The 12,591-nt window shown below is 39.2% G+C and overlaps 1 protein-coding gene across 11 annotated transcripts in view; it reads right to left on the bottom strand.

Annotated features, from left to right (window-relative positions):
* Positions 1–12,591, bottom strand: part of osbpl8 (oxysterol binding protein-like 8) — a 160,239-nt gene that overhangs the window by 17,360 nt on the left and 130,288 nt on the right. For all 11 annotated transcript variants that reach the window (XM_041780487.1, XM_041780491.1, XM_041780486.1 and 8 more), the window contains 7 exons: positions 11,170–11,243; positions 8,350–8,430; positions 7,848–7,949; positions 5,997–6,200; positions 2,981–3,065; positions 576–741; positions 267–492 (listed from right to left, as the gene is read on the bottom strand). In XM_041780487.1, coding sequence (XP_041636421.1) covers positions 267–492; positions 576–741; positions 2,981–3,065; positions 5,997–6,200; positions 7,848–7,949; positions 8,350–8,430; positions 11,170–11,243 — 938 coding nt within the window. The remainder of the gene's footprint in view (positions 1–266; positions 493–575; positions 742–2,980; positions 3,066–5,996; positions 6,201–7,847; positions 7,950–8,349; positions 8,431–11,169; positions 11,244–12,591) is intronic.

Genomic DNA, 12,591 nt, shown 5'->3' with positions numbered 1-12,591 from the left:
GTACTTTCACACTTGTCATGGCGCAGACGCCCACACACACCCATAACGACAGATCATGATCAAAGCCTGTCCGAGGTGCAGCTTTGCCAATAGCCGGAGCAGAAACATGTTAATTTCTCCTCATTAGGGAGGAAACTTCAGAACAAAAACAGGCTCTTAGCTGAAGGTTAGAGCCAATAAAGCTGAAAATGGCTTCATTTTAACAACAGTTTATGAAAAACTTTAAAAGAGAACAGCAGACTAGGATCAAGCTCTTTGTCTTCTACCTCTCCGAGCTCCTCGTGGGACTGCTCCAGGTAAGAGGTTTCCCGTAGATGCTCATTAGGATCCAGGTCAATGTAAGAGTCGTCTTGGCGTTCTGATGTGTCACTGTCACTCTCCTCGCTCTTCTCCAGGCCTTCTGGGTCCGACTCCTCATGGTCCTGCTCCCCCTCCCTGTCTGACTTGTCTGAGTACAGGTCTGGGTCTTTTAAATGGTCGCTGTCATTGAACCTGAAGAAAGAAATAACCTGTATAAGCTGGTGGCTTTAGAGTTTAAGGGGACAGTTTTCTCCTAGATTTAATATCCTGCTCACTGGAAGCCGTGGATGTTGTGGGCTCGGAGGAGGCTGTAGAAATTTATGGAGTGTTCTCCACCGGTGGCTACAGTGCTCATGTCCTCTTTGCCCTCACGGATCATGGTCCTCTTCAGCAGACTGGAGCACTTCAGGGCCAGCTCCAAGGCGTCCATCCAGCATCGACCTGGGGACAGAGATTTAGTGGTAAGCAAAAAACAGAAACTTGCTGCTTTTGAGAGTGCTGCTTCAATGTTTGGCTTTGCATTCATTTCAATATCTGTCGTCGTCTAAAAGCTAACATTCAGGTCTAATTGTCCTCCTGTCTCAGAGGTACAGTTGATAAATGCTTGTTTAAAAATTATTTCATGGGGCGTGCCATATACGCAGGCGACCCGGGTTCAAATCCGGCCCGTGGCACTATTTCCTGCATGTCTCTCCCCGCTCTCTTCCCTGTTTCCAACTCTATCCACTGTCCTATCTGGCAAAGGCAAAAAAGCCAAAAATAAATCTTAAAAAAAAAAAAAAATTATTATTTCATAAAACAGGACTAGTGGTATTGTAACTGTAATAAAAAAAAAATAATAATAAAAAAAAAGCAGCCACATTTACAAAGACATTTAAGAATTCTTGCTGCACAAAAGACAAAAGCTTGGACGAGGTTGTTAAAGGTCATTTTAGGGCTCTTACTTGTGAATAAAACTAACATTCATAGCACCATGGACAGCGACTTAGAGCATAGACACAGAGCATGATGTTTCAGCACCATGAACAGTGACTTAGAGACGCAGACACTGAACAGGATGTTTTGGCACCATAGACAGCGACTTAGAGAAGTTGGCACTGAGCAAGATGTTTCAGCACCACAGTCAGCGATGTAGCAAGGTAGACACAGAGCAAGATGTTTCAGAACCATGGACAGAGACAAAGAGCTCAAGGAGATATGGCTTCTGGTTACTGTTTGTGGTGTATGTGTAGTCTAAGCTGACCAATCACATATCAGCATGATGTATATAAAATGTTCTGTGGTAGAACCTGTCTGATGATAAACTAGCCCCCATCAATGGTATTTTTATAATTTATTTGTCTCTATAAACAGATATCTGGATGAACATGGGGCTAACAATGGGTGATGGATCAAAAAATTAACTTGGCCCACAAATTTGCTTGAAACTGTGTTGAAAGCCAATCAATGTTTAGATTCCCTTGCTACATCAGAAAGGATTGAATCAATCTCCATTTAGAAAACAGGAAATTAAAGAGTTGTCATCTCTTCTTTGTTAGGTTTTACTGCTAAATTGTGTGCGAGTAAAGCTGCAGTTTCTTACATACTTTCTATTGTAGACTCATCAGATACTCTGGGGATTATCCACCATCCCTTTTTGGGCGTAAATGCCACACAGAAAAGGAAATCTTGTCTGGAAGTCATTTAAGTGAACAAACCTTAAATGAACTTCATATAATGCAAGATTAATTCTATTCCCAGAGGAACAGTCACGTGCAAAAGTTTTAGGCATGTAGGGTGTGAAGTATTTATCCCAGTACCGGGGCTGAGGAATGGGGGGAGGTTGGGTGGGTGTCACTCAGCAGCCATGGTTAAGCTTGACAGCATCATTTTGTCTGGGTCTCTCCAGCCTGGAGACTGGAGACATCCCCAGCACACCCAGTGGCTCATTGCAACCCAACTACCTGCTTGGATGGTTCCCTGGTCCTACCTAGAGCATGACCAGGGTTGTGTCAATTCTCCTTCCCACCCAATGGTGCCCTCATCTTTCTCGCCAAATCGATGCCTTACTTCAGCCTCAATTTTTGGCCCAAACATGCCTAAAAGTTCTGCAGAGTACTCTATATTGCATTCAGCAGACAATGACAGACAGTGGTTACTAACTGGTCTCCAGATTGGCTAAGTGTTAGCTAATTATGTAAGGGCTTCGATAAAATAAATGGAATATATGTCAAACATGGCTGTGTTAATTAAATCATTATCAGCACTGTAGAAGTATCAGTGAAACAAATCAATTTGTAATCACTGACAAAAAAGTACAAGCTAATGATTCCAACATGTTTCTATCTGACTGGTAGCAGAAATGGACAGCTAAAGTGGACTTCTGTTGAAAGGCGAACAAATTATCACTCAAAAAGGAGAAAGATTTATACATTATGTTCTGACCAAGAAACCTACAAACCAAAGACTAACTTCTCCCTGTGTACACATTGCCTGTTGTATCCAAGGAAGGGTTACAATCCAACCATTTCCTGGGATTCTCTTTAGCCCCTTTGAAAACAACCACAGCTGGATTTTGAGCTGTTTGAGAGTGATGCCAATGTGATGCTTCTTTATGGATTAATCTTAATCACTCAATTTAAATTGCTAATGTCAAGTCACAGACAAACAGCTGAAGTGTGATTGACAGCTTGTCTCTTACCATCAGACTCAGACGCGGCCCTGAAGATAAGGTGGCTGCTGGGTAATGGCTGAGTGATGGAGCCGACTGCTTCTCCTTTGGGGCCCTGGTGAAGACAGTAAATACAGAGACAAAATAAAACCAAAGTTAATGTTTCAGAGAGGTGTTGTTAAAGACCAGATATGTCCATAAGAAGTAATGATTCCCTTGTTTTGTGTTTATGCCTCGGCTGAAAAGTTTGTTTGGCCTTTTCAACGATTTTAATCTTTTATGGGAGCAAATTGAGAAAATCTGGATTCAGGGTATGTCATTATGTAAATGAGTTATGAGAGGACACGGAGAGGACAGAAGCTGACTGACTGAAGTGTTTATACCGTCAGTGAAGAGGACGATGGGGAGAGCAAGAACGCTGTCATCTAAAAAAAAAACAGGCAGCTAATTTTTATTCAAGCCTTTTGAAGCCTGAACAGAAACAAAAACACTGGCAAGGCGAGGTCAGTGATGAATAGCAAATCGCAGATGGAGTGGACGAATGAACAGGACAGAAAACAAAATAACAAATGGAAAACATGTGCTGCCAAATATGAAAATGGGCTAAATTAAATAAAGATGAGCTCTTAATTATGCAGTTAACGTCCAAATACGTTTGCCTATTTGTTTTGACTGCAGGGAAAAAAGCCCATTTCCCCTGATTATCTGTTTGTGTTTATTTTGTTTTGTTAATCACTAGGAACAAAAAAGGCTGCATTCAGACTCAGCTGTCTCAATAACAAGCTGTTGGCAGCAGTCCATTTCTCTAGCTCGGAAGCTCTTGGCAATCTATCATGAAAGAAATAGTTTGAAGGCCAAAGTCTGTTTCATTAAAATAAAGACAAACTGGGGAGTGGTGATATTATCTGCCTTTATGGCCTATCATAGTATCAAACATGTTTTGTTATTCATGATTCAAGATTGAGCACTTTTACAGGATAAGGGGCAGTTAAATAATCATACTGACACCACAGACACTCAATTATTTGGACAAATTATTGGTTGTGACAAGCCTCAAATCAGGCCACACTACACTCCTTTGGGTGGGGGTATAAAGTGGGCCCAAAATTTGACTTTAAATTGTCTAGCCTGTTGGCAGCCAGAGTACCAAAAATGTTGACAACCTCACTATAATATTCACACAACCCTGCATCCCATGTAGAGCACCATAGGTGGAGAGTAACTGCCACTAGAGCTGGGTGGCCACAAAATACTATAAAATAACAAAGACACACATGTCTGGAAAGTCCAGTCACTGGTTAATTGGTATTCCTGGCTACCATTACACCATGAAGACAAAAGAACTCTCCAAGCAACTCAGAGATAAGGTTATCTAAAATCTGTGATTGAAGCCAAAGGTGCATCTACTAAATACTGAACTGGAGGGGGTGAATATTTATGCAGTCACTTATTTTATATGACATATTTTTAGTCCTGTTTGACCACACAAGATTTGGAGCTTTGCGAGTGTATACTCTGGTTGCAGGTGATCAGAAACTATAAGAGTGTGGTGTGATGTTTTTTGTTAATTTGTTCCACACCACACACTATAAAACTATTTGCTGTCATGTGTGAGGTCTCACACTCTAAAAAAAGACTAAACGTTGAACTTTTCATCTCAGAGTCCGATGACAATACTGATACTACTCATATTCATGAGTACCTGTGAAGATGGAGCGCATAAACAGTAAGTTTGCTTTGCTCAAAGACCAAAGAAGAAAAAAAAACAACAGCTTTTCTCTGAAGATAACACTGTTGTCCCAGAAGGAGTTATGCCAGAGACTATTCTCTAGGATGGGGCAGTGCCAAGAGACAATCTGGCCTTTATGTACAGAATAAGCTGGTCCAATCCAATTGTCCCTAATGGGATTAATATAGTTGTTTGATTGATTGATTTACATAACCCCAGTAAAATGATGACTGTATTCTATTATTCACACAATATAGAGAGACCATGTCAGTAATGGAGGGTTGGGTGTGATGGTATGTAGATGTTGGTTCTTTTGGGATGGACTCAGAGGTTATTTGCCTGTTAACAATGCTAAGACAAGTAAACTGGCAGAATAAGGTTAAAAGATGCTGCCACTGATGTGCCACTGTGTTTCAATCTCTGCTTTATCCTCTGTGTAACTGCAAGACAGACTACAAAACAAATGCCACCCTAGTACTATCTCTCTCCCTCTCTTTTGGTAAAATATGACTAAAAATCATGTTTCTGTACATTTTGATTGTATCAATCAATATATAACAGAGATTTTAACATTTAGAAAAACAATCCCTAAAGTGTGCAGCAGGGTTTCTGCAATTTTTGATGGCTGCTAGGAATCAAATCTAACTCTATAATTATAGTTCCATGACAAACTTTACTATTTATTTAAAAAAATGGGTATATACCATGTACTGCCACTAAATAAAAATATGATTTTTGACCTGGAGCACAGAGTTCTTTAGAATTGAGCCCCAACTGTAGATTAATGACTGCAGTTTAAGACGTTTACGTAAAGAGTCTCTTGAGTAAAGAGTCTGTGAAATTCTCTTTAAAAGAAACATGATGCAGTGTATTTTCCCAGCAGAACAAATTTCACTCAACCCTTGCTTCCTCTTTGCATTAACTATTCTATTTGACAAGCCTTACATAAGTACGTTTATGCAGTTTAATGGCGGCCTCTGCTACTGAACTTCCCAAAGACATGAAAACTTTTAATGACTTTTTAGTTTCTAACAAGTCATGGTCAAAAAGACTGCACTGCGTGTTCATATTTTACTGCTTTAGGAATGTTTTTGGAAGGCATGAGCAGATGTCTGTTTTTCTTTGGTGCAATAATGAAAACACAACCCAATTCACACAGATTTGTGAAATATATTTTTGGATATTCTTTTGATATTTTCTATTTGTGTAGCTCGACTTTTTCCAAGACAAACTGTCCTCTCCTCTTCATATTTTTCCCAGCTAATGTACAGTCACTCAGTGCTGTCTCTAGTACTGTATCTTTTTGTGTTTTCTGACCTTGACAGCCCAGATGGACTGCTCCAGCGGGTGAAACAGCTTGAAGCAGAAGCCGTCCTTCTTGGAAGGCCTCTCAATGAGCTCACAGGCATTCAGCAGCACCGTCCCCACCCACTGTCCGTTTTTGTGGGTTTTATAGATGAGAAGAACGCCTGGTTTCAGGACACACCACAGCTTGGTCCAGCTCTTCAGAGTGCCACGGATCTGAATGAAAAACACAAACATGTCAATGTCTAAAACCTTGCTAAGCCAAAACTACCTCTGAAATGTTGCATTTTCAAGGCATTTTTGTTTGTGAGTTTGAAGAACGATATCTGGCCTTTTGTACTGGATGAGATCAAAAGTTTAAGATAGTATGTGTTAATACTAATGTGACAGAGTTAAACTAGAACTGAAGCCTGGCAGTTATATGCCTACATGAGTTATATAATTACCCGACAGTGAAAGCATATTCATTGGTCAGAAAGGGGCTATTTGGTGTTTGCTAGGGTGTAACTCTAACTCAGTAGATAACTTCATTCATGATGCAAACATGTCTCACATCAGAAACTACTACAATCCACCGGAAATGTGACCAAAACAACTCCAGCAGGGATCACTGTACAACAGGAAACATCTAAACACAACTAAACACATAAAACAGACCTAAACATTCTGCCCAAGGGCATGATGGGAAACTCCAACCACACCCCCCCAAGATTTAAAATTGCAGTGGGCAGAGCTTAGATCAATTGACTCTTTTCAGAGTTTAACTAACGCTGGGGGATCAACACCATCCAATAACTGAAGTTATTGGATAGTGTTGGATAGTATATAGTTACTTTGAGAGAAAAATCAATTTAGAAATGTTTAATCCTGAGATATCAGCATTACAGTTATTGCTGTGTACAACAGATAGTTTGGGATGTGAGGTAGAACTGCTACAGAGGTGGAAAAACTACAAGAGCATTGTACTCAAAACAGTACAAATAACCCCAAAAACTACTAAATTACAGTAATTGGTGTACATGTACTTAGTTACTTCCTATCCCTTTCTGGAAGTTAGTTTGCATGCTCCTCGTTAAGAGGCTGTGGGCATCAAAGCTGGTGGCTGGGCTCTAATCCCATCTATTGCTCCTTTCCTACATGCCATCCCCCACTCTCTCCAGGTTATATAATAATCTGACATTGGATCCAATACTTTTTATACCTTTTTAAGACCCTCCATACATTTTTAAGACCTTTTGCATCTTCAGTTTCTAACTAGTTACATTAAAGATCTCATAATCCTGCATTGAAGTCTTTTTAATACTTTTAAAAGCCTTAACCTTGGTTGAATTGATTTATCAACTTTTTATTCTTTTAAAGACACCGCAGACACCTTGTCTCTATTCTTCTTTTCTGTCTACATTCACTGTCCTGTTGCTCCAATAAAAGCATGAAAGCCCAAAAATTAAATCTTGAAAATCCTAATAAATTTTAGGAAAAAATAAGCATCGTGCACAACTTTCTCCCGTATATTCACATTAAGAGTTTAGTAATTCTTGTGGTTTTTTAGATGGGTCAGCTTCCCGGTCTGAACACTTACGAAGTCATATTTATTTAAATCATCATATCCTTCAGTTGCACTGTTAATAAAAAGAAATCCAAAGTTAATTTCTTCTACACGACACATTCCAGGCAAGTTTGAGATTGAAGGAAAAACTGGTTTGTCATACTATGGACCCTACAAAGCAGAACCTTCACATTCTGATTGTTAAGTTGAATGTTTTGGCATCCAGTGCCACTAAGCAGCTTCTCTGTGTGCTATAATGTAAGATATAAGCCACAGCATGGGGGGAAAAGACATACATGGGTTTGAAAAGTTCCCACCTTTAACCAGTCGGCCATGACAATGACAGAGGGGTCAGTGATGGTGCTGAGCAGCTCCTTGGTCGCCCTCTTCTTTTCTTCCCTGTAGTTTTTCTTCTGCACCTGAATGCAGCACAGACACAAAATTAAGCTGTGAACAAAGATAATCCACACTTGTTTTCTCACTGCATCATATTCAGCAGCATATCATGAGATGACAATCGCACTTCTCAGTGTCGTTGCTGCTAAAATAAAACCTGATACCTCTTCACTGTAGAGTGAGTATTCTACTGAATATCATCCTGATATGAAGTGCTCTGACTGTCCTGCTTTGTTGTGACACTGGTGCACAATATGACGGGACAATATTTCATTGTATTGATATGAAGAGACAGGAAAGTAAACAAACACCTGAACAGCATGCAACTGTATTGAGACTATATTTAACACATGACATATAAGAGCACGGTTTGTGTCTATCTGTAGAACTAGTCTCCGGATAAGTAAGGCTTAAGCTGATTACCTTGAGGGACTCCTTTTTGGTGAGCTTCCCTCCGGATGCCGACACATCCTTGTCAGAGCCATTGTACAACTTTGTTTCAGACTGTGGACAAACAGGAGGGGAAACAATAGGTTAAAATGCAATAATGTGCATAAAAAAGGGATAAATCATCCATAAAATTTCACATATTAATGTCAAAACACTTAATTATTATCTTTCTGTCATGTTGAGGAGAAAACTGTGCTTAAAGAAGTCTAAAAACTAGAGTTCCTTTGAGGTTACTCGTATTGCACAACTATCTGTTTACTATCTGTAACAAGCCCTAAACAACCATGCTAAGGGTTAAACATGGGTTAAATTTAATTATAGCATGTTTCTATGAATGCTAAAATCAACAGGGTCTAATGAAATAAGAGTATTACATTAAATGTTTGACAACAATCTCAGTAACGTCATTGGAAAAACATCCACGAGTGATTGTTTCTCTCCCTGTCAGGCTCTTTGGTTCCCTGGTGGACCAAACTTAGCTCAGTTAGCCGATATGAAGCCTATAAATGTCAGCTCAGGTGTGTCTCTGCCAGCTCTGCTCACAAGCCAATTGGAGTGATTTAAAGCAGAGAGACAGACAGTGATGTGTGGGGATCCTATAGCGGGAGCACTTAAGGCCTTTAACTCCCACAGGCAGGGTCAGATAAACATCAGGGAAGTTAAATGAGGCTCAAAGCTAAAATCTTCTCTTCCTAGTGCTTTTCATACAGAAACCAATAGAGTCTCATATTATAGGAAAATAAATCCTATCGCTCTATGCTTTTACATGTACAGTTCACTTAATATTACAACAAAAGTTAAAAAAAAAAGTTTAAAAGATTTTGGCTAGACGGCTCCCTAATACTCAGTTTCTTACTTTCTTTTCTTTTCTTTTTTTTTTTTTTGTGAAATACTACAAAAAGTATTCATCCCTGGGACGTTTTATCCTTTCACTGATTTTATAAACAAATCATAGTCATTGTAATTTGGCTTTTTTAACAAAAAGAATTACAAAATACCCCTTTATAATGTCAATGTGGAAAAAAAGATTTCTACAGAGGAAGGTCAGTTAAATAAAAATATCATGTAATATATTTATGTACTGCATAAATATTCTCTCCCTTCACATCAGTATTTAGTAGATGCACCTTTGGCTGCAATCACAGCCAAAGTCTGTGGATAAGGCTCAGTCAGGCTTGCACATCTGGACATACTTCTTTTCAAAACTGCTCAAGCTCTGTCAGGTTGCACAGGGATCAGGCATGAACAGCCCTTTTTAAGTATAGCACAAATTCTCTTCTATACTTTAATTTAATTGACATTGCTTTGAAGAAATCTGCTTTTACTTGGACATTACAGAGGGGATTATTTTTTTTGCTTTTTTTGTCAAAATACTTGATTATATTGACCATGATTAATTTATAAAATCAGTAAAAGGGTAAAACATCCAAGGGGGTGAATACTTTTTAAAGGCACTGTTTAGCTCAAGCACTTAATAGGTGAAGAACCTTTGGAGGTCTCGGCTGCTCTAAAAGTTGTGACAAACTTTGTCTTTGGGAGAAAAAAAGAAAGTGCAAAGTACACAAGCTTTGGCCTCATGAAGAGCCCTACTATGTGAGAGCAAACATTCACAGATTCACAGATTCACTGAGCACACAGAGGACTGAGAAATTCTTCAGAAAATGATCAAGACCAGTGTCAGTATTTGATGGTGTTCCATCATTCTTTATGAAATAATCCTGTACTGCAAGCATAATCAAGTATGAGCTGCATCTTATCAGTAGACTTGCCAAATTAGCAAAAATTAAACTATTTTTGTGTAAGATGACATCTCTAGCATCAGATATTTGCAATATTTTAAGTGATTTTAACAAGATAACCCAATTGTATCTTTGTCTGTATTCTTTCACTGAGGCTGAGTTTCTAAACAAATCAAATTTGTTAAACAAAAGTTACTCAAACTACAGGGTATTTTCTATCATTTCAAATGGAAAAGAGCACAGTGACAAGAGATTCTGTCTCAGTGACTGTAACCGAGGAGGGCAAAGCATAAAGTGCAAAGCTGGAGTCTGAGGAGATATTTCTTTTGTAAGAGAATTTAATTGGATGTCTTGGGTTTTAGGGGAATGCAAACAATTATCTACAGTATTCTGACTGCACTAGCTTAGACAAAGACCTTGGAAATAGCAGAGGCTGCTTTCTTACAGCTAACAAGGATCCAAATAAAGAAAAAATAACACAGCAAAAAAGAGTTCCTCTGCCTGAAACGCCATTCTTTTCAGTGAAGATGGATGAAAGTCTCAATTCTGCCTATTAAAAGTTGTTGGAAGTTCCTGATAGCAGAAACAATCTCAAGTATGCAGATAGTGATTCATCAAAATCCTGTTTGATTTCAGGAAGCTTTGCTGATAGACAGCTTCTGAAGATGTGAAATGATTCTCCTGTCATGTGTCTGTACAAAACTCTGACAGAAAATTATCAGCCTGAGAGTGTGTCTGTGAGGGAGCCTCCAACACCCCCGTCTGTCCCGACACTTGATGAGGACCTCAACAGATAAACCAGACGGCCTCATCCATGCTCTGAAAGGGCGACTGAGGCTCTGAATTTTTCAGTTGATAAATGTTTGATGTGTACAGTGTGTTGAAGTGTGAGTCATCTCCATGTAGGCTATCTCCAGCCCGAGGCGTGACCGGGGAGAAGATAGAAGACGTGGAGTAATTCCAAAATTCTCTGGTCTCATTACAACACGATCATTAAAAGAAGTTCCTTATCCAACGAACCCTGAACATCGAGTCAGCGGAGGGATTTTCTTACCTTGCTCTTAGATATGGAATGTGTGTCCTCTTTTAAAGGCAGAGACAACAGGTCCTCTTTCCCTCTCTCGAAACCTGAAACACAAAAACACAATGGAGTCAAGACATGCTCAGCCATCCAGATACTGATAAAGTGCTGATTAGAGGACCATGATGCTGCGAACCCAGACAGACCCAGATCCAGCCATATCCCCTTGTTTTATAAAACAATGATTTTATTTTACAACAGACTTGAGGTTAAAATTCATAACCAAGCAAATTCAAGGCAAATCAGTAGATATTGAGGAAATATCTTTTATGAAACAGGAGTCTCTTTTCTGACACAGGTGGATGTTGGCGCTCTCAGAGGCATTTAACAGATGATTCAATGAAATCCAATAGAAGAAACTGGAGCACACAAGTCCCTGTGCAATTTAACAAGGTGAGAAGAACCAGTGTTTCAACGTGCAATGTGTGTTCATCACAGTCACACAGTAGAGGTGTGATCTGTGAAGCTAAATCTAACAGGACGATATTTAACTTTTAAAAATCACACCTCTGTCTGCTCTAAAGAAGACACAGTGCTTATCAAATAATAAGTCCTGTACACCTTATTAAACTGAAAAACAGTGCCTCATGTGCTCTTGTTTCTTCTGTGGATTTGCCTGAGAAGAAATCCATTGAATTATCTTGTGAAGAGCACAATGTGGAAACCTGGAATTTCATATGAACTACTCAGCAGCCTCTGAGTTACACTAATAACCACTAAACAGTCACAGAGTCACTCTGAAGACCACTCAACAGTCACAGAGTTACTCTGATGACCACTCAACAGTCACAGAGTTACTCTGTTCATTATCAGTGGAGCTAGTTGGTAGTTTATACTCTTGCTTAGCCAGACTGAAGAAAAACAATGACTCTTTTTACCAATAAAAGCTTACAGGGCAGTTATTTGCTCTTCTTTTAACAAAGAAATGTTGTCAACTTTTAACAGAACTGATGCTATTGCTATATCCACGCTAATCTCTTCAGCGCCTTCACTGGGGTGACTGTGGCTCAGTAGGTACAGTCAGTCGTCCTAAATTGGAAGGTTCAAAGTGATTACAAAAATTTGAGGAGGGCAAAAGCAGGAAGCCTCTGCTTTCTGTAACAAAAGAATGAGGTCCATATCATTAATAATGTAGATCAGTTTCAAAAGGAAAGCTAAACATGTCAGGCTGTTATTAGACTGTATGCCTTGATCTTTTATCTGTTTTTGATATTTGCTTACTTGTTATTTTCAAAGCACTTCATTTTAAGTCTCAATAACACACTTATGAGCTGGTTTTGAATTCTTTTCAGCTTCTGGCTCAGCATAGTTGGAGTACATTTGTTCTCTACTTGAGTTGTGTAATTACTCTCTGTCTGCAGTTATATTTTAATGCAGTCTTTGATCTTTCTGTCA

This window comes from Cheilinus undulatus, linkage group 23 (assembly GCF_018320785.1).
Source record: "Cheilinus undulatus linkage group 23, ASM1832078v1, whole genome shotgun sequence".
In the NCBI taxonomy this organism is placed as follows: Eukaryota; Metazoa; Chordata; class Actinopteri; order Labriformes; family Labridae; genus Cheilinus; species Cheilinus undulatus.
Note: the sequence above shows the minus strand (reverse complement) of the source record. Positions and strands in the feature narration are given on the sequence as shown.